General features: G+C 56.5%; 1 protein-coding gene and 1 non-coding gene across 4 annotated transcripts in view; one reads left to right on the forward strand and one right to left on the reverse strand.

Annotated features, from left to right (window-relative positions):
* The window catches only part of CAPN5 (calpain 5), a 53,138-nt gene extending 34,480 nt beyond the window's left edge, over positions 1-18,658 (reverse strand). The window contains exons 1-2 of one of the 3 annotated variants that reach the window (XM_030331693.1): positions 18,549-18,658; positions 1,246-1,490 (exon numbers count right to left, since the gene is read on the reverse strand). In XM_030331693.1, coding sequence (XP_030187553.1) covers positions 1,246-1,410 — 165 coding nt within the window. In that variant the 5' untranslated portion in view covers positions 1,411-1,490; positions 18,549-18,658. Of the gene's footprint in view, positions 1-1,245; positions 1,491-17,863; positions 17,962-18,548 lie in introns of those variants that run through there. The other 2 variants (XM_030331694.1, XM_030331695.1) reach the window with 2 other exon arrangements.
* TRNAC-GCA lies at positions 10,256-10,340 on the forward strand. The gene has a single exon. It is a non-coding gene; the product is annotated as a tRNA-Cys (tRNA).
* Positions 18,659-19,578: the final 920 nt, after the last annotated feature.

The following is a 19,578-nucleotide window of genomic DNA, read 5'->3' on the forward strand; positions in this document are numbered from 1 at the left end:
CTGGTGTCAGGGTGGAGGGCCAGGCGAGGCAGGACTCCTGGGTCCCAGCCTGGCTCTGTTACCGACTCCCTGGGCAATCAGGGCATTGCCTCCCCCTTCTGGCCTCAGTTTCTCCACCTCTCAGGTACCCCAGTCCAAGAAAATACACAGGATTTTTTGAAGTGGAAGGGACTTGAGATCATAGCCTAGGAAAGGGACATGAAAACTAAATTCCATTTTCCCAAGATGTCTAGGAGGCTGGAGGGGAATTTGTAAAATGCAAATCTGACCCTGTCACACCCCACAGAAAGCCTCGCCTTCCAGGGCTCCCACGGCCCCAGAGCGCACCAGCCCCACCGACCCTAGGACCCAGGCTTCCTCGTCCCCTACGTTCCTGCCACGTCCCAAATAAGCCTGAGGGTTTCAAGTCTCCCACCCTTTCCGCACTGTGCTGCCTCACCCTTCAACTGTGAGATGCCTCTTCGGATTCGCGGGCAGCAGGGCACAGCACAGTCCCCTGCACAAACGTCCCTCCCGTGTGACCAACTCAACACCAGCAGCCTCCCAGTCACCCAGGTCCCAGGGGTGCCCACTCTCACACGTAGGAATCGGGGTGAAAGAGGACGAAATCATGTCATGAGGCCAAACACTTCTGCTCAACACGGTCTAGCCTCGGCGGCCAAGGCTGGGGCGGGGGTGGACAGCCAGACAGATGCTGCGGAATTCACCGCTCTCAACAGTGATGGTGCCAGCTGCCTGGACTGGGTGCCAGGTGCGGGGCCAGACTTGTTCATGTGCTATCTCTTCTAATGCTCCCAACAGCCCTGTAAGGTGCTATTGTTTTCCACTACTATTAACTACTTACCATAATAAATACTTTCATTTGCAGCAAATGACTGTTCCAAAACCCTCATGAAAATAATCAGCAAACTGCTTACACTTCACCGTCACTCTACATTTTACTAAAAATAGGTCACATCCACATTCACCTCATTTTTGGCCCAAAACCACCCTGGGAGAAGGGTGGCAGGGCGGAGGGCCCCATTTGCCCTGTGAGGAAGTTGAGGCCCAGAGAGGGGGCGAAATCCCGGCCAGGCAGTGATGGCCACAGGGTCAGGGCCCATGCTCGTGCTCCCTATCCAGGTGAAACCCCGCAGCAGGAGGGTCCTCCACTATCCTCAGCCACCCGGGGCCTCAGGATGACCAGCCACCGCCCTGTCCCCCGCAGGCTGCTCGCCTCAGTTCCGGTTGCGACCAGACACTGACCTTGGGCCGCTTCCACCTGACAGTGGGCCCCGGGGTGCCCTTGTAGTACAGGGAGTCGTCGGTGGCCGGGAAGTTGGGGTCCTCGAAGAGCACCTTCCTGCGCAGACAGGCCCGCTTCAGGGCGGAGTAGTTCTGGTCCTCGTAGGGCTTCACACACGAGAACATGGTGGCGGCTACCCCAGCAGGGGAGGCCGAGACAAGGCAGCAGAGAGCTGAGGTGGGGACGTGGGTGGCTCCGGGGGTACCTGGGAGGACAGGAAGGTGAGGAGATCATCACTTACCGAGGACTGGAGGACCCAAGGCACGCGGAGTCAGGTGACCCTTGTGTGCCCTCCCTGTGGCCCTGTGAAGCGGCCCCCTCATCCCCAGATGACAGGCCAGGAGCCGAGAGGCTCAGAAGCGGGGACAGACACAGCTGCTACTTGCACAACAGGGACAGGAACCAACTGACTCCACATCCTGAATCCTCTCATTTCTGATGCTTAGAGGGGGCGCCAGCCCACAGGCAGGCCAAGGGCGCAAGCACAGTGATGCTGGGGCTGCCTGGCCACACCCACCTGCTCCTTCCTTTGTCACCAGCCTTTCCTAGACCTGCCAGGGCCGAGTCAGGCTCATGGCCGACTCAGCAGCTCCCTGGCTGGTGCCGCACACGCAGGAAAGCAGCAGCACTGCCTCCAAGCTTCTCTCCCCTGGACCCTCCCCGCGTGGTAAAGGCACATTTCTGTCCCCCGTGGAGGGCGCCCCCCTCCAGCCATCCATCCATCGTTTACATTCTCTGTCAGCCCCACCCTCTAGCAAGCACTGCCTTCTGGAATAAACATCTCCTCCTCCTCAATCCTACTGACCTAACCTCCCCTGAGGCCCCCCATCCCTCACTCCTAACCTCCCATCCTCCCAAGCCAGACTCTTGCTGATGACCTCCCAGACCTCACAAAGGCTCACTCCTGAACAGTCTCATCTGGGTCCCCAGGGGCGACGGCACTGCTTCTGGCCCCTCCCCCACCTCTGGCCTCCCTCTTCCCCTGGGGGCTCTGGGGGGCTGCACCAAGCCGTGTTCTGCTCACCATCTCTGCCTGATGACCCCCATCTCCCTGTGTTCAGCCTGGGCCCCTCTTTTAGGCCCCCAACCGGGCCACCCCTATGAGGTCCCGGGGTGCCCACAGCCCTCAATCCCAGACTAAACCCTTCGCCTCCCTCCACACCTCCCCAGGATTCCGGTCCCAGGAAGCAGGACCGTAAGCACCCATTAGACCGGAAGCCCCCAGAGAGCAGGGTCCACTTGGTTTGCTCCTCCTGTGCATGTGGCCCCTACACCGAGCTCGACACAGAAGGAGGCTGTACACATCAGCATCCTCCCTGCAACCCCCCTCAAGCTTGTAGCCACAGGTAACCAAACTGGAAGGCCACTGACCGGAGGGACAGGGCCAGGGAAGCCCTTCAGGAGGGGGCGGGGTGGGGAGGGGCCTGACGCATGCTCAGAGGACCAGGATCTGACAGCCCCTGTATCTCAGACTCCATCTGGGCTGCTGGCAGAGCTCCACCCCCGCCGTCCGGGTCTACGCATCCTGGGGCCTGCCCAGGCAACACTGCAATCCCACTGGGGCACAGGCCCTGACTTCCCAGCCCAGCTGAGGGAAACCGAGGCAAGGTATGCTGGCTTCTGGGGTGAACACAAGTTTGAAAACAAGACTGACGTGGGTGCCAGTCCCAACTGCGCCTCTCACCTGCTGTGTGGCCTTGAACAAGTCTCCCTCTCTGAGTGCCCATTTTCTCAGCTCCACAACGGGAGCGATATTGCTTTAAGAACTGGAAGATGCCATTGTTGAGAAGACGGCTTAGCAGGCCAGAGAGAGGGGGATGAGAAGAGGAGGACACAAGTCACCTCTCGTTGCCAAGAGAGCAGCTCCGTCTCTCCGGCACCTGCCATGTGCAACCCAGCAGGCAAGAGGCAGTATAGGAAAACAGTGCTGGGAAGTCGTTCACCGCGTCCATTTTTCAGGAAAGAAAACTGAGACTCAGGGGAGGGGCCTTGCCCACATTCCATGGCAGAGCCTGGACTTGAACTCACATCTTTTGGTGCCTCCACCTTGGCCTGGTGACCCTGTGGCACAGGAGACAGGGCTGATTCCACACATTCTGGCTACGCCAGGTTCACGGGAAGGGAAAGACGAGGGATGTGACGGGGAAGGGAATAGCAGGAAGGGCAGGAGGTGAGATGGGCGGTGAGTGTGGAACTCGGAGGGGCAGCAGGGAGAGCAAGGAGGGCTCACGGTCCCTGGCCGCCAAGGACACACGGCCACTTCACCTTCTGCCCCACATCCATACGGGGCCTGCTTGCTCTGCTGCTGTGTGACCTCAGGCCAACCACTTAACCTCTCTGGCCCCGCCTCTTCCAGGAAGGCCCAAAACACTTTCAGCCTGGGAGGCCTTAGGGAAAGAGGAGGGGAGCCTGGAGAGCCAGCCCCTGGACTTCTGACACACAGCCACTCAGGGGAGTCATTAGCATCACAGCTTCCAGCAGGGCCTGGTCAGGAAGCAATTAAAGCTGCAAGAATTAGATCAAAGAAGCTGAAAGCAGGATCCCAGAAATCAGCTCTAGCGATTCCAAATTCAGAGCCCAGAGGGCCCAGGGAGAGGGAGCAAGCTGGCTGAGGCGGCACAGCCAGGTTGGCCGGAGAATGAAGATTCTGGTGGCCCTCCAGGCCACATGGTGGTCAACGCTCCCAGGAGGCTCTGCTCCCAGGGAGGCCGGAAACAGGAAAGCCTGGCTGGGCCCAGGCCAGGAGAATGGGGGCCAGGCCTGGCTGAAGGTCCAGCCCTGGCTCATCTCTCCAGCCTCACCCCTGCCAGCAAGGCTGCCCCAGCCTACTTAGGCCAGGCCCTTCAGCCCCATCCTTTCTTTGCACAGCTTGTACCTCATGGCGACTGTCCTCTCACACCTTCGGCATGCCCCAAGAATACCTCCCACTCCACCCATTGAGTCAACACTCCCACGGGGTCATGAAGTCAACATGAACTCTGCCCCCCCTCCCGATAGCTGCAGGCATCACTGCTGAAGGCCGTGGGGAAACCAAGAGTCAGGAAAGCCGGCTTCCAGATCTGGGGGCTCTTCTCGGGGCTCTTCTCTCTGGGCCTGAGTTTGGGGCATGGCACACCCCGCTTCTGAACGTCTTCACACTGTGTGTGAACCCGCACTGACAGGAGAGTCTGAGTTTCCCAGCTGCTTTCAGCAGCCCTCTTCCCTCTGCCCCTGCCAAGCTCACCCCACCCCTACCATTCTCCACGCCACGTTCAGTGCTCCGAACCCCCTGCAGTTCCTGTAGCTGTTTACTCGGAGCCTGTGCACGCACCGTTCCTTCCACATGTGCATACCCGGAGAACCGGTCATCTTTCAAGGCTCAGCCCAAGTGCCTCCCTCCCACCCCCAGCCCATCTCCTCTCCCCCTCCACAGGACGGGAAAGCCTGTGACGGCACCCATTACATCATGCCCCATCTGCGTAGGACTTATCCATCTCCCCGGCCCAGCCTACACCCCTGCAGGGCAGGGCCCGTGTCTGGCTCCTCTCTGTAACCTCAGGGTCCAGCACTGGGGGCAGGTTCAATACATCTGTATTGAGAGAGAGCCAACACGGGGGATGTAGGAATCCCTTCGTGGATGGGAAAAACAGGCTCAAAGCATGGCAGGGACTACCAGAGAGGGTCAGCTTGCCGCATCTGAGCCGCACCAGCTCTCAGGTCCTGAAGGCAGGGCCTGCCCCTTCCCATAGCCCCCCTCCCTCCGACTCCCACTGCAGCACCCTCACCCCTGCTGTCGTGGGCGCTTCACAGCTGCACCCGGACACTCCAGGCAGCCAGCGCTTCTCCAGCTCCCGGCGGAGAGCTGGCTCTAGTTCCCCGATACCCTACGCTGTGCGACCCTGGACAGGCCACAACACGTCTCTGGTCTGCATGGTCCTCATCTGGAAGGAAGTGCTCATGCGCCAGGGTCTCTGGGAGGATCAAAGGAGACACTGCCGCACAGAACTGCATTTTGTATGCTTCGATGCATGTGCTCCTGAGGGATGTCGATGCTGACGTCTGGGATGCACCCACAATGTGTCCACAGCCCTGCCAGGAGGGCGAGAACAATTCAGGCTTCCGCCCCCAAAGCACTTCATGGTCGAGTGTGGCCAGAAGACACAAGGCACGTGGAATATGTCACCTCAGAGATTCCGGCAAGAGCGACGCAAGGAAGCGTTCACAGAGGCCTGGTCCCGGAAGTCGGCTGTTCTTTAGGAAAGGCCATTCCAGGCAGAGGGAACAGCTCAAGCAAAGTCTCAGCGGCAGGCAGTGCGAGGTGATTCAGACCCAGCCGGGCACAGTGGGGGCTGCCGACTGAGCACAGGGTGCTAACCTGGGTCAGAACGAGGGCCTGAGAGCACTCACCAGGGAGCTCAGAGAAACCACTTTTCTGGCAGGTCGGTAGGACTTGAGCTCGAGTCCTGACCGCACCACTTAGCACATCCTTGGACAAGCTGTTAACGCCTCTGAGCTGCTATGTATCAGCCCCACCTCGTCCCAGCTTCTCAGGTGACAGGGAAAGACAGGGAAAGGTGCCCTGGGCACCTCACCCTGGAAATGGTATGTCCCCACTTCCAGGCGGCTGTGGCCCCGGCTGCTGTTGTTCCCTGGGCCTCGAGAGGTGGTGGGCATGGCCCCGCTGTGCACAGGGAGTGAGGGCTCATCTGAGGTCACACTGAGCCAGCTGCGGGAGGAAGCTGACGCCAGTGAGCCTTCCCTCGATGCTACGGCCACCACAGCCAGGGAGGAACCGGAGAGAGAGTCTGGTCCCATTTTATAGATGAGAACATCGAGGAATGTGTCCCAAATCTTCCACCCATTAGCTGAATCCCAAGCTTCCAGACTCCTTATCACACCAGGGCTTTTCAAAGCAGGGCCCCGATTAACATTGTGATCACTTTAGGGGGTACTTTTTTTTTTTTTTTTTTACTTTTTTTTTTTTCAACGTTTATTTATTTTTGGGACAGAGAGAGACAGAGCATGAACGGGGGAGGGGCAGAGAGAGAGGGAGACACAGAATCAGAAACAGGCTCCAGGCTCTGAGCCATCAGCCCAGAGCCCGACGCGGGGCTCGAACTCCCGGACCGCGAGATCGTGACCTGGCTGAAGTCGGACGCTTAACCGACTGCACCACCCAGGCGCCAGGGGGTACTTTGACGTGGCAGTAAAGACGTCAGTAAGATAGCTGTTCCCCATCCCGTTCTCTCTCAAGGACTCTCTCTGAAGGAGAATTCAGTTTGGTCCAGCGTGTCAATCCCTTGTGGCCCCTGCGCACCTATACTTGCCGAAGGAGGATCAGGCCAGGCTCAGAACACCAGCATCTGGCCAAAAGTGAATGGATTTTTCTGCTGTTTTTCCTTTATTTTTAAGTACCAGTTACCTTGTACCTATGGAGAGTAATACTGACTTTCTTTTTTTTTAAGTTTATTTATTTTGAGAGAGTGAGAGAGCATGCACGCGCGCGCGTGCGCGCGCGCACACACACACACACACACACACACACGAGCAAGGAAGGGGCAGAGAGAGAAAGAATCCCAAGCAGGCTCTGCACCCAGCACAGAGCCCAATGTAGGGCTCAATCTCACGACTCTGAGATCATGACCTGGGCTGAAACCAAGAGTCAGACACTTACCTGACTGAGCCACCCAGGTGCCCCATTACTGTCTTTCCATTTACAGCAGACAGTTTCCTTTAAGAAATACTAAGGACAAAGGAAGTTGACTTAAAGAAAACCATGAAGTTCACAGTGGTGTCGGGGAAGCCTCAGCAGTACACGGAGCCCTGGAGGGCAGGGTGCAGCTGAGGAAGGAGCAGGACAGTGGTCCAGAGCCCTGCGGCAGGGGGCAGGTCACCTGACCTCTCTGGGCCTCGGGCCTCTCCTCTAAGAGGTAGGATAATGAAGCCAGCACACAGAGGGCCAAGAACAGCCACGGCCATTTGAAGAAGAGCATGCTAAAGGATTCACACTAGCAGTTAATAAACCCTACCACAGGGGCACAGGGTGGCTCAATCAGTTAAGCGTCCGGCTCTTGGTTTTGGCTCAGGTCATGATCTCACAGTTTGTGGGCTCGAGCCCCACGTTGGTCTCTGTGCTGACAGCTCAGAGCCTGGAGCCTGCTTCGGATTCTGTGTCTCATTCTCTCTCTGCCCCTCCCCTTGTGCTCTGTCTCTCTCAAAAATAAATTAAAATGTAAAACAAATTTTTAAAAAAAAAAAAAAAAAAAGACCCAAAGACCTATCATAAAGCTCTAATAATTTAGACAACGTAGTATTGGCACAGGAGAGACAAACAGACCAATGGAACATAGAAAGCCCAGAAAAAGGCCACAAGTAGGACACCAGGTTTATGACAAAGGTGACATCATGGTGCATTGGGAAAAGGATGGTCTTTTCGATGAGTGGTGCTGGGTCGACTAGTTAGCCATATGGAAAAAGATTCAACTTGACTCGTACTCCCCCATTATACACAAAAAAAAGTTCCACGTAGATTGCAAATCTAACCAAAAGGGAAAACAATAAAGCTTTTGAAGAAAACAGAAGAAAAAGAGCATACGGGAGGAAGCAATCAACAAAATTAAAAGGCAGACTATGGAACGGAGAAGGTATTTCCAAAAGACATATCTGGTAAAAAGTTAGTAACCAAAATCTATAAAGAACCTATCAAATTCAACACCCAAAAAACAAACAACCCAGTTAAGAAATGGGCAGAACACATGAATATTTTTCCAAAGAAGACATCCAGATGGCTAACAGACACATGAAAAGATGTTCAACATCACTCATCATCAGGAAGATACGAATCTAAACTACAATGAGAAATCACCTCACACCTGTCAGAATGGCTAAAATTAACAACTCAGGAAACAACAGATGTTGGTGAGGATGTGGAGAAGGGGAAAGCCTCTTCTACTATTGGTGGGAATGCAAACTGGTGCAGCCACTCTGGAAAACAGCATGGAGGTTCCTCAAAAAGTTAAAAATAGAACAAGCCTATGATTCGGTAATTCCACTAGGTATTTACTCAAAGGATACAAAAACACAGATTCGAAAGGGTACATACACCTCAATGTGTATAGCCGCATTATCAACAATAGCCAAATTATGGAAAGAGCCCAAGTGTCCACCGACTAACGAATGAATAAAAAAGATGTGGTATGTGTATACAATGGAATATTACTCAGCCACCAAAAGGAGTGAAACCTTGCCATTTGCAACGATGTGGATGGAGGTAGAGTGTATTATAGTGTATTACGCTAAGAGTAATAAAGTCAGTTAAAGACAAATACCACATGATTTCACTCAGATGTGGAATTTAAGAAACCAAACAAATGAGCAGATGGGAAGAGGGGGTTAAGAGAGAGGGAGACAAACCATGAGACTCTTTACAACAGAGAACAAACGGAGGCTTGCTGGAAGGGTGTTGGGTGGGGGACAGGCTACATGTATGATGGGTACTAAGGAGGGCACTTGTTGGCATGAGCACTGGGTGTTACACGTAAATGATGAATCACTAAATCCTACTCCTGAAAACAATACTACACTGCACATTAACTAACCAAAATTCAAATTACAATTTGAAGAGAAAAAGAAGAAAGAGATTATGTCCAAATGGCCGATAAAATGAGAAGAAAAAGCCCTCAACTGATAAAATGAGAAGAAAAAGCCCTCAACTTCGCTAGTCATCAAGGAATGCAAATTAAAACCGCGATGAGATACCGCTAACACCCCCACCAGAATGACTACAGGGAAAACCACCACACAGACACACACACACACAACACACACACACACTTCCTAAGCACACAGCTCTTCCACATTGACGGTGGATGAATGGTACAACCACTTTGCAAAACCATCTGACCCTATCTATTAAGCTGAACAAAGGCATCACTCGGCAATTCTACTCGTAAGTATACAATGAAGAGAAACACAAGCACCTATTCACAAAAAGGGCCTGTACAAGAATGTTTATCACAGCAGTGTTTGTTACAGCTGAAATCGGGAAAAAAACCCCAATGTCCATCAACAGAAGAGAGGATAAATACAGCGTTGCAATATAATAGCATCCAGCAGTGAAAATGAACAAATGATTGCTGCGCGCAATTCCAGGGATGGATCTCACAAGCAAAACATTAGGCAAGAGAAGCAACACTGCGATCCCATTTATGTAAAATTGGAAAGCAGGCATAACCCATCTCTGGTGACTACAAGGCAGGATAGTGGCTATCTCTGGGGGAAGTGACTGCAAGGGGCCTGCAGGGACTTCTGCATCTCTGATAATACTGCTTCTCGATCTGGGTGGTGCTGCATGGGTGTGGTCACTGGGCTGTGCACCTGAACTTCATGCGGTTCCACAGGGCAGTAATGCTTTAATAAAAAGCCACTGCAATGGCCCTAGGAAGAAGGGCTGGCTGAATCTAGTGACCCTGATTCTGCCAGGTCTGGACCCCTGGAGGGGTCTGGCACCCAGAGTGGGTGGGACAACCTGGGGTGGAGAGCAGGGAAGGAGCCCCGTGCTGCGTCCTGGCCTGGCCTTGTTACACACAGGCTGTGACCTTCCGCGGGCCTCTGCCTCCATCTTTCAGAACACTGTGGCTTTGACACTGGGAGGGCTCGAACCCAAGAGAGGGTCCCACAAGGTGAGGTTGGTACCCTTGTACCCCAACCAGGCACACACCTCCAAGGTCTCCTCTCTGAGAAGGGGGTGCCAGTCCAGGACCCTAGGAGACACTCCGGGGCAGGTGCTCAGGGAAAGGAGCTGGGTCGACCCAGAGTGGCAGTGTGGGTGGAAGAGGTCACAGGTGAGGCTCACCGGTCCTGGAACATCAGCAAACACTGGGCTCCCTCTGAGGTGACAGAGAAGTGAGGAAGGTGCTGAGCAGGTGAGGGACCTGAGACCCGTCTGGCTGTCACATGGAGAAGGCACTAGCAAAGTTCAGGCCTAGGGGTGCCTGGGTGGCTCAGTCGGTTGAGTGTCTGACTGCAGCTCAGGTTGTGATCTCACAGTCCATGGGTTCGAGTCCCGTGTTGGGCTCTGTGCTGACAGCTCAGAGCCTGGAGCCTGCTTCGGATTCTGTGTCTCCCTCTCTCTGTGTCCCCGCCCCCACTCGCACTCTGTCTCTCTCTCAAAAGTAAATAAACATTAAAAAAAAAAAAAAAGTGCAAGGCTAGAGCAGTAAAATGAGAAGGCAGGCCACAGGACTTGAAACGACAGACTCGTGTGTAAGTGGAGGGAAGGCAATTTCTAGAGCTGCCTGAGAGGGAGACTCAACTTTCCTTGGTGAGCAGCTGGTTGTGGGGGTGAAAGGGAGAACACAGGAAGGCCTGCTGGGGGTTCCCCCTCTGAGCCGTGATTGCCCATACACCACAGTGGGGAGCCCAATCCTGCAGCCTGAGCCCGGCACAGTGGGCTTCACCCAGCGCCAGCCAAAAGAACCAACGATGCCCCACACCCACAGCCCGGCAACCAAAACCTCTCATCCATCCCCCCACCTCCCTTCCTCGACCTCCCACTACATCCCACTCTAGGCAACAGGTGCCGCCCCCCCCCCCGTCACATGGTCAAAGATGGACAGAACAGCTGCGTCTAATTCAAGGACACAGACAATGCCAACGTTCAGATCTTTGCTGACACCCATTCAGCTGGGCCTGAGCTAACAAAGAGGGTCAGATCCTCAAAGATGTCCCAGGGGAGGAGGAGCACAGACAGACAGACAGACAGACACGACATATACCATGAACCAAGCCGGATATTCAGCGGTCAGTGCTCCCAGGAGTAAGGCGTGCTGCAGGTTGGTTACAGGGACAGGAAAAACGGTGGTGTCCCTTCCAGAGGGAACCAGAGCAGGGCTTGAAGGCTGGGCCACACCAGGCATGGGGAGAGCAGGCAGGATGCACTCGAGATGGAGGGAGGCCAGGGTGTGGAGTGGTGAATGGGGAAAGCTGGCAGGACCAGCTCTGCGCGGCTGGGATGCCAGGCTGCTGGGCTCGGGCTCATCCTGAGGGCACAGGGGAGCCAAGGAGGGGCGGAGGGGGTAGACGCTGAGGAAAGAGGCTGAGGCAGTGACCCGGTCGGGGACAGCTGTGGCCTGAGCCGGCACAGAGCAGGCCAGGTGCAAGGGAGAGGCCTGGAAAGGGAGAGCCTCAGCGTTTGGTGACCTCCAGGTCGTCTGTATGGTTTTAGCTTTGTGAGTGTATGCACCCCCTTTTATCCCACAGCGCACCCCCGTTCTCCTCTTGCCCCCCGAGCTACCATTTCACTAACAAGCTGAAGGCATCTGTGTGTATTCTGGCCTCTGGCAGGTACTGGGGACCGAGGAAAGGATGGCAGGGGAGGGGGAGGGAAAGTGCGTAAGGAAGGCGAACTGGGCCACAGGTTCATACTCCAGTTCACGCTCGTTAGGGCTCTGGGCTCCAGCAGCAGGGCCAGGGAGGGGGCTGGGCCCAGTGAGTCACTCCAGCCAACGCCAGGCAGCCTGGCACCGGGGCTGGGAAATCCTGTCTTTCTTCTCCACTCCCTTCCCCTTATCGTTCCTGTGTCCGAACCAGTCTCCACCCAGCCGCGGTGATCTTTTCAAACACAGAAACCCAATGCTTGAAGTACACGGAGGGCCTAAAGGGCAGGGCCAGGCAAGTCTGGGGCACAGGGTCTCTCTCTGGTCCTGGGGCGCTGATGAACCCCCGGCAGTGCACTTGAGGGAAAAGCCAGCTTTGGGGCTGGCTCGCCGTGTGGTCCTGGCTGAGTCCCGAGGCCTCCGGCGCATAGCTGTTCCTCACTGGGCTGCGGGTCCCTCGACAGGGTGCTGAGGAGCCCGGGGACCCCAGCAAGCAGGCACACCTGGGAGAGGAACCTCCAAAAGGGGGGTTCCAGCCTGGGCTCTGCTGGGGTGAGGGCGGGGACAGGAGGAAGCTGGGACAGAGGAAGGAGCCACACTCCTGGAGGCGGGGGCTTCCCTGGGCAGGGGCTGGGCTCCAGGCAGGGCGAGCAGCTGGCTCACTGGTTTGGGCACTGAGAACCCCAGGGCCACTGGTCACCCTAGCTTGGAGCTCCCAGCCCCGCACCACACCCTGCCTGCTGAGAAGGTGCTGAGGGAGGCATAGATGCAGCTGGGAGCCACCCACCAGGGGCTGTTCTCTCTCCTACCTGGGTGGGGGTGATATTTGGAGCCGCAGCTCCCTCCCCACAAGGGAAACAACCTGACAGAACGAGAGTTCATCAGGTCACTGAAGCCACCTCGGCTCCACTGTGCTGCTGTGTGACCCCAGGCAAGCCTCTGCCCTCCCCGGCCTGCAGGTTCTCACTGTTGCATGGGGGGAAAAGGGGACACTTCTCGCTTTTTTTTCAATCTGTGGAGTTTGTCACGAGGACAGCCTCTTTTCCTGCTTCCTGAACCGGCCGTCTGTGCTTCTGGCACCACGTACCTCCAAGGCTCCAGCTGGAAACGTGCTGAGATGGTACCCATTTCTCAGACAGGGAAACTGACACTCGATTCCTAGGTCAAGCTCCTGCACGACCTCAGAAATGAGAGCTGTACTATCTTCATTGCAGATGAGGTCTAGGGCTCACAGAGGGAAAGGATGCATTCCGGACTGAGTCGGGGGCCTGTCTCATGTCAGGGCTACGCTCTGCCTGGCCCTCCATCCCTCCCTCAAACAGAGACAGCGACCCACTCATCAGCCCCTGGGAGCTCCACTCAGTGAGTGCACCCTCCCCAACCTTCCTCCACACCTGCCCGATGCCTGGCCAAGGAAGCGGGCAGGAATCAGGCAGGGCTCCACCTGGGAGGTCCACCTGATTGAGGAGAGACTGTGCCCCCAGTACCAGGCTGAGAGATCTGCTCAAAAAAGGGGCACGGATTCATTCAGACAGGGCATGAAAGGCTCGCGGAGGAGGTGGCATCTAAGCAGGATCTCAGAGTGGGGCGGCTGTGACTTCGAGAGGTGGAAATGGAAGGTTAAGAGGAGGATGGAACATTCTGGGAGGAAGAAACCATTTAGGCAAGGCTGGAATACCAGGAGCGAGGGAGAGGGAGAAGGAAGAAGGCGCTAGCACAGAAACATTGCCACAGCCGGGTAATGATAGTCCTGAAAGCCAGGCTAAGTCCTCGGGAGGGTGCCAGCATCTGAGCTGAGCACCTGGATGGCTCACAGGAAGCTGGGATGGAAAGAAAGCCAGGACGCAGGCAGACAGACCAGACTATAGGAACAGACCCTGAGAAGCAGGGCCTCTTGTGGCACGGCCTTGGCTGTGGGGTTGGTTAAAAGGGAGACCCTGGCCAAAGCAGGGTGTGCAGCATGCAGGGCAGGGGCTCTCTGGCTGGGGCTCTCGCTGGAGGCAGAGGTGGATGACAACCTCACCTCGGAGCAGAGGTGTGCCGGCAACACCCACGGGGTCTGTGCACGGGCTCCGCACCACATCGTGTGCCTGCTAGAAAGCCCAGACCGAGGAGGAATGAGCCTCAGAATGTCCCATCCACACCCTCATCATCCTCAGATGGGGAGATAGTCACTTCTTCGTGCCTCAGAGTTCTTTCGCATCTGTAAAATGAAGGTCTGCTCTACTGGCCCAGCTCCCCCCACACACCTCTGCCCCAGGAGGGACTTAGTCCCACTGGCCTTACTCTACTCATCTGCAAAATGGGGCTCCTACCAGGCCCAGGGTGATGGTGAGGATCGAGTGACCCTCCACAGCCCTGGGTTTGTTGAATAAATGACCACGATGAGATGTGCACCACTCTGAAAGGCCTGACGTACTGTCAGGCGCAGGACAGGGTCTGGTCACTGGGGCAACCCACGGGGACATGCCAGCACACTCCCCTCCTCCAAAAATCCCTGAGCTCTGGCTACCATGGTCTCGGGCTGGGCTCTAGGGCCAGAGGTGCAGCAGCCCGAGGCTCTGCTCACGAAAGTTCCTAGGCTGGGGAAGGAGGAGGAGGGGAGACGGAACATCGAGGATGAGCACAGGGGGGAAGCCAGTGTATGTGGGTACCCGGGAGGGGGATCTCTTCGGAATGGCCTGCCACGACGGTGAAATCGGTCCCAGTGGCAGGCTGAAGAATGCCGCCCCACCCAAATATCAATGTCCTAATCCTTGGAACCTGACGATGTTACTTTATATGGCAAAAGAGATTTTTTTGCAGATGTGATTAAGGATCTCGGACTTGTGGAGATTATCCTGGATTATCCAGCTGGGCCCTAAATGTAATAACAGGTGTCCTTATCCAAGGGAGACAGAAGGAGATGTGACTCCAGAAGAGGACAAAACCACAGGACAAGGAAAGCAGACAGGCTGGGGTCATGAGGTCTGAGGAAGGCCAGCAGCCACTAGAAGCTGGAAGAGACAAGAAACAGATTCTCCCCTGGAGCCTCGAAAAGGAACTGGCCTGACAATACAAGTTTGGTCCCCTACAACTCATTTCAGACTTCTGACCTCCAAAAGCAAGCGTAAGAGAACAAACTGGTGCTGTTTTAAGCCGTTAAGTTTGATTCATTTGTTACCACAGCAAGAGAAAACAAATACCATTCCTGAAGAAGATCGTGGGCAGGCATGGATGTGGCCTCACACCTCTCTGCTCAAGGGAGTGAGTGAATCAGCTAGCGATACTCATCCTGAATTGCTTCAATGTAAAACAAAGTCACTCCAAACTTCTGTGTCTTAGTTACTGGTAACAAGCCGCTCGGGGCCCATCGCACCTGACCAGCATAAATGATACAGCAGCAGGCAGCACGCTGGCGGGTGCAGGCCACCAGGCTCTCTGCCTTTTGTCCCCCAGGATACAAGATCCTGTGGCCACCCCCTGAGCACACCCCATCACTGACGGTTAGCTGAGTACCGATGGATGGGCTTTGCTCCGGCCACTAGCCCCTTCTCCCACAAGACCACGTGTGCCCCACTGTGGCAGAAAACCACAGCACTCACCCCCACCCAGGCCACCACAGCCTCAGCCACTGGCACCCTCAGACCTCTATAGCCCTGCCCCGGGAGAGCTGGGGCCCCCAGAAACACATCTCTGAACAAGTAGAATGGGAAGCAGTAACTCAGGCCAGGACAGCAAGCAAATGCTCACATTCCATTAGCCTCCTGTGTCCAAACCTGAGGGCAGGCTTCCTACAACATTCTGGATTAAAATCCCAAAGGGCCTTAGCCCATTTTGCCTTTAGTGAGCAGGGAAAAGCAGGCCCTGAGGCCAAGGGAAGTGGGCAGCCTGGCCTAACTGAATGCAGTCCCAGGGCGTCACCATCAACCGGGGGAGAAGCCACCAACCGGGGCGGGTCTTGAAGGAGAGGCCTGGGGGACCACTGCCAGCCAAGAACTGTCCTGAGTAGCAAGGCATGAAGGGGCAGAAGAGGTCTCCGGGGGGGACTTGAGGGGTGGAGGGAAGGGGCTCTAACGGCACTCAAAACTTGAGGATGGGGGCAGGGTGGGGAGGTGAAGAGAAGACCAGCTGTGGACTCCCCATGTGTCTGCACAGGCCCCAAAGCAGCTGGCGGGTCTCCCCAGGTCCCCGACTCTGAGGGACGCAGACCTGCCTGCTGCAGCTGGGGGAGCCTAAGGCCTGCTGCTGAGCTTTATGTATGACCGTTAGGGGGACAGGAGACTTTGAGAGGCCCAGGGACTTGGATGGGCAGATAGGCAGCAAGACCACTGACTGGAAGCTTCTGAGCCTAGCTCTCCACACCCAGTGAAGACTGAGAGGAGGGGCTTCCACATCAATGGGAGGAACTCTTTCTCCTTTTCCCTTCTCCCAGAGTTTCCCCCCTCCTTGCTGTGGGCTGTCTCCCCCAGGAAGGGACTAGGCGATACCAACTATCAATTACTGTTGACCTTGAACAACGATGGGGGTTGAAGCAGGGGTTAGGGGTGCCGATTCCCACACAGTCAAAACTCCACGTGTAACTTTGGACTCCGCCAAACTTTACTGCTAATAGCCTATCAATAACATAAACAGTTAACACATACTTTGTACGTTGTATGTGTAATACGTTGTATGTACAATACACAAAGCTAGAGAAAAGAAATGTGATTAAGAAAATCCTAAGGAAGAGAAAATACATTTACAGTACTGTAAAAACCCATGCAGGAGTAGACGCGTGCAGTTCAAACCCGGGTTGCTCAAGGATCCACTGTACTATTAATTATAATGGCTATCAAACACCAGGTCCTTAGTGAAGCACTTTCAGCGACACGATCTCCCTTAATCATCGTCATTCGATGTCATCGACTCCCTGTCATCAAGCAGTATTCATCCCTGGGCACAGGTAAGGGCAGAACCAGCCTCAGAGAAGAAGCCTGGACACAAGGACAGGCCTGCAGGGAGGAGATGGTAGAGAGAGGCTTTTCTGTGCCCTCTGTGGGCTCCACGCCAGCCTCCTGTTCAGGGACCAGGGCTTCAGGGCTGTCCTGAGAGCCTGTGGAGAAGGCAGAAGCAGCCAGAAGGCCTGGGGGCAGTCCTGGACATTGCCGCCCAAAACCCACAGGCCTCCCACAGCCAACTTCCATCTTTGACGTCCCCCGGTGGTGGCCCCATCTCCAAAAGGGCTCCCCGACCCACCCTCCCTCTGCACGAGGGCCGTGTGCACCCCCTGAGCATCTCACATTCACACTACCCAGCTCTGGGAATCTGTTATCAGATCTCCTCCCTAGCCCTGGGCGGGGCTGGGCAGAAGAGAGGCAGAGGAGTGGGGAGAGGGCCTCTCGCGGCCGTGGCCTCCTCCTCACTGGGCTCTATAGTAACCCGCTCAGCACAGAGCCAAAGAAGGATGACCGTTCTTGTTCTCAGAGGCACATCTGACCATTAAGGCCCTTCCCCACAGGGCTACCACTCAGTTTCACACCTCCAGGCCTTTTCCCGGGCCTGCAATGCCTGCCCTTTCTCTTCTGCTTGCTGAGTTGTTTCATCCTAAGACCCAGCACCGAAGTGCCTGCAGTGAAATCTCCCCAGCTCCCAGGCAGGTCCCTGCCCTGGGCCCCAGTACTGGGTGTATGCTCACAGGGGCTTATCTGTTGACCCATCTGCTCACCAGTCAGAAGGGAGGCTCATCAGGCAATGACCCCACCTCAATGTCCTGGCACCCAGCTCTGGACTGGCCTGATGCAGCTGCAACTGTGTCCACCCTACCCTGCCCAGTCCCTCAGCCAGGCAAAGCAGCCAGGCCTCCCCACCCCTACCCCAGGACTCTGGGGACTGGAGCAGGGACCAGGCCCAAAGTCCCTGGGAAGTCTCAATCCTTGCAGTAGAACATGGTGGGTTCCCCTAGGAGGCCTCACACTCAGGGTTGGCTGAGCCCTACTCTCAAACCTCTCTCTTCCAGGAAGTCTACCCAGATTTTTCCCTGGAATGGTTGGCCTCAGCACTATATTCTCCAACGCTAGTACAGGAAGATTCTGACCTCTGAACCAAGCTGACCTAGGTTCAAATCTTGGCTCAGCAGCCCTGAGAGACAATTTTAGCTCACTTCATCCTCTGCCCTACCCTCCTCATCCCTGTGAGGGCTGGGGCTGATTCACTCCACATGAAACATGGACAGACGGCACCTGTTACTGATCTCCTGTCCTACCTCACCTCTGGACGCCAGGCGGGTTTCCCCAGGTCCCCAACTCTGAGGGGCGTAGGCAGGATCAGAGAAGCCCAAGATCCATTCTCTCCCAGATCTCCCCACCTCCCCCAGCCCAGACTGACACGCCGAAGCCTAGCAGCCCAGGAAAAGGCCCTTATCGAACCAGGGAGGGTCAGGGCGGGAATCGGCCTGGGCCCTGCCCCTTTCCCAAGCCTCCAGGGCCAGGGTTGAAGCCTCCAGGGCCAGGTTGAGGGGGGCATCCAGGGGGGCTTGTGGAACTGAACGGATGGAGGACTGGGAAAGAACAGGAAAGAGGAATGGTGAGGAAGATGAGAAGAGACAGTCAAGCCCAGGGCGGGGGGGGTTAAACCTCACCGCGTCAGTACTAAGAAACTGGCTCCGGAACACCCACCCAGAGGGAGGTGGAAGAGGCCCCAGGCCGCCGGGTGGGGATGGGGGTGGGCAGTAGCCCCGGGGGGGGGGCGGATTCTCGAAGCCCCACCCCCACCCCATCCCGCCCTGGGCCTCAAGGACCGCGCTCACCTCCTCCCCCGGAAGGCGCTCCGGCACACCTATTCGTGCTCACAGGGCACGCACCGGCCCGCGCCGCACCCGCACACACACCTCCGAAACACACACGAACACGCGCGCTCGCACACGCCTCCCTCTGCGCAGCGCCTCCTACCTGCCGCGCCGCCGCGGCTCCGGCGAGACACGGATGCAGGGCACCGCGCGGCCGCGGGAACCCAGGCTGCACCGGCCTCCGGCTCGGGCCGGGGATCCGGCTGGGGCTGGTCTGGGGCGGGGGCTCGAGCTCCGACTCCCAGGCTGCGGCCCGCCCCGCCCGCGGCCTCCGCCCATTTGGGGACAGAGGCGTGGTCTCCAGCGGGGCGGGCGTGCCAGGCTTGCTGCGCAGGCGAACTGGTGCGGTGCCTTGGGGCGAACCCGCTAGGGGTGGCCGCCGGGTTCCCTCTCCGGGTAGGAGGGGACCTGGGGGCCGCATGGCTCGGCCCGACCTCTCTCGGCTAGGTCGGGCCCCCGGTCTCCCTCCTTCCCTCCCAGCCGCCCTAGTTCCGCTCTGGAGTAGCTCCGGGAGCGCCCGAGGGCCGAACTCAGGTCTACTCTGCTCGAAGGTTCTGCGCCAGCCCGCACAAGGCTTGCAGGCCGCCCGCACTTCGGGCATGCATCTTGTGTGGAGAGTCGCGCAAGGCCAAAACAGGGGCCTGGGAAAAGAGGGGCTTGAAGAGGCGAGCTCCCGTCTCTTCCCCATCTCCAAGGTTCGGATGAGGAGGTGACTCTAGAGCCCCGGGAGCACACACAAAGGCCCTTAGATTGCGGAAAGCTGGCCCCAGGCCCGTATTGAGCATTGATGCGTGTGCAATAGGACTGCTTCAGGAGCTGCATGTTTCCGGAGTAAGGTTGAGAAGGTTTGTGAGTGACCAACCCTGGCACACAGGGGCTCAGAGCTCCTGGCAGACATGCCTCTCTGATCTGTTCGTCCGAGGCCTACGCTGGCCCACTTTGCAGATACAAGAAACTCCTGCCCACTCACGGGATTCTCAGGCCCACTCACCCGGATTCTCAGTCTCGTTTAATGATCTCATTAAATTCTCAGGCACTCAGACTACCCGGCCACCGCCTCACACTCTTCGGTCCCAGACCTCCCAGAAGTTTCTTTTCCCCAGGAGGTAGCTCCAGCCCCACCTCCCCCCTTT

Source organism: Lynx canadensis, chromosome D1, assembly GCF_007474595.2.
Source record: "Lynx canadensis isolate LIC74 chromosome D1, mLynCan4.pri.v2, whole genome shotgun sequence".
Classification (NCBI taxonomy): Eukaryota; Metazoa; Chordata; class Mammalia; order Carnivora; family Felidae; genus Lynx; species Lynx canadensis.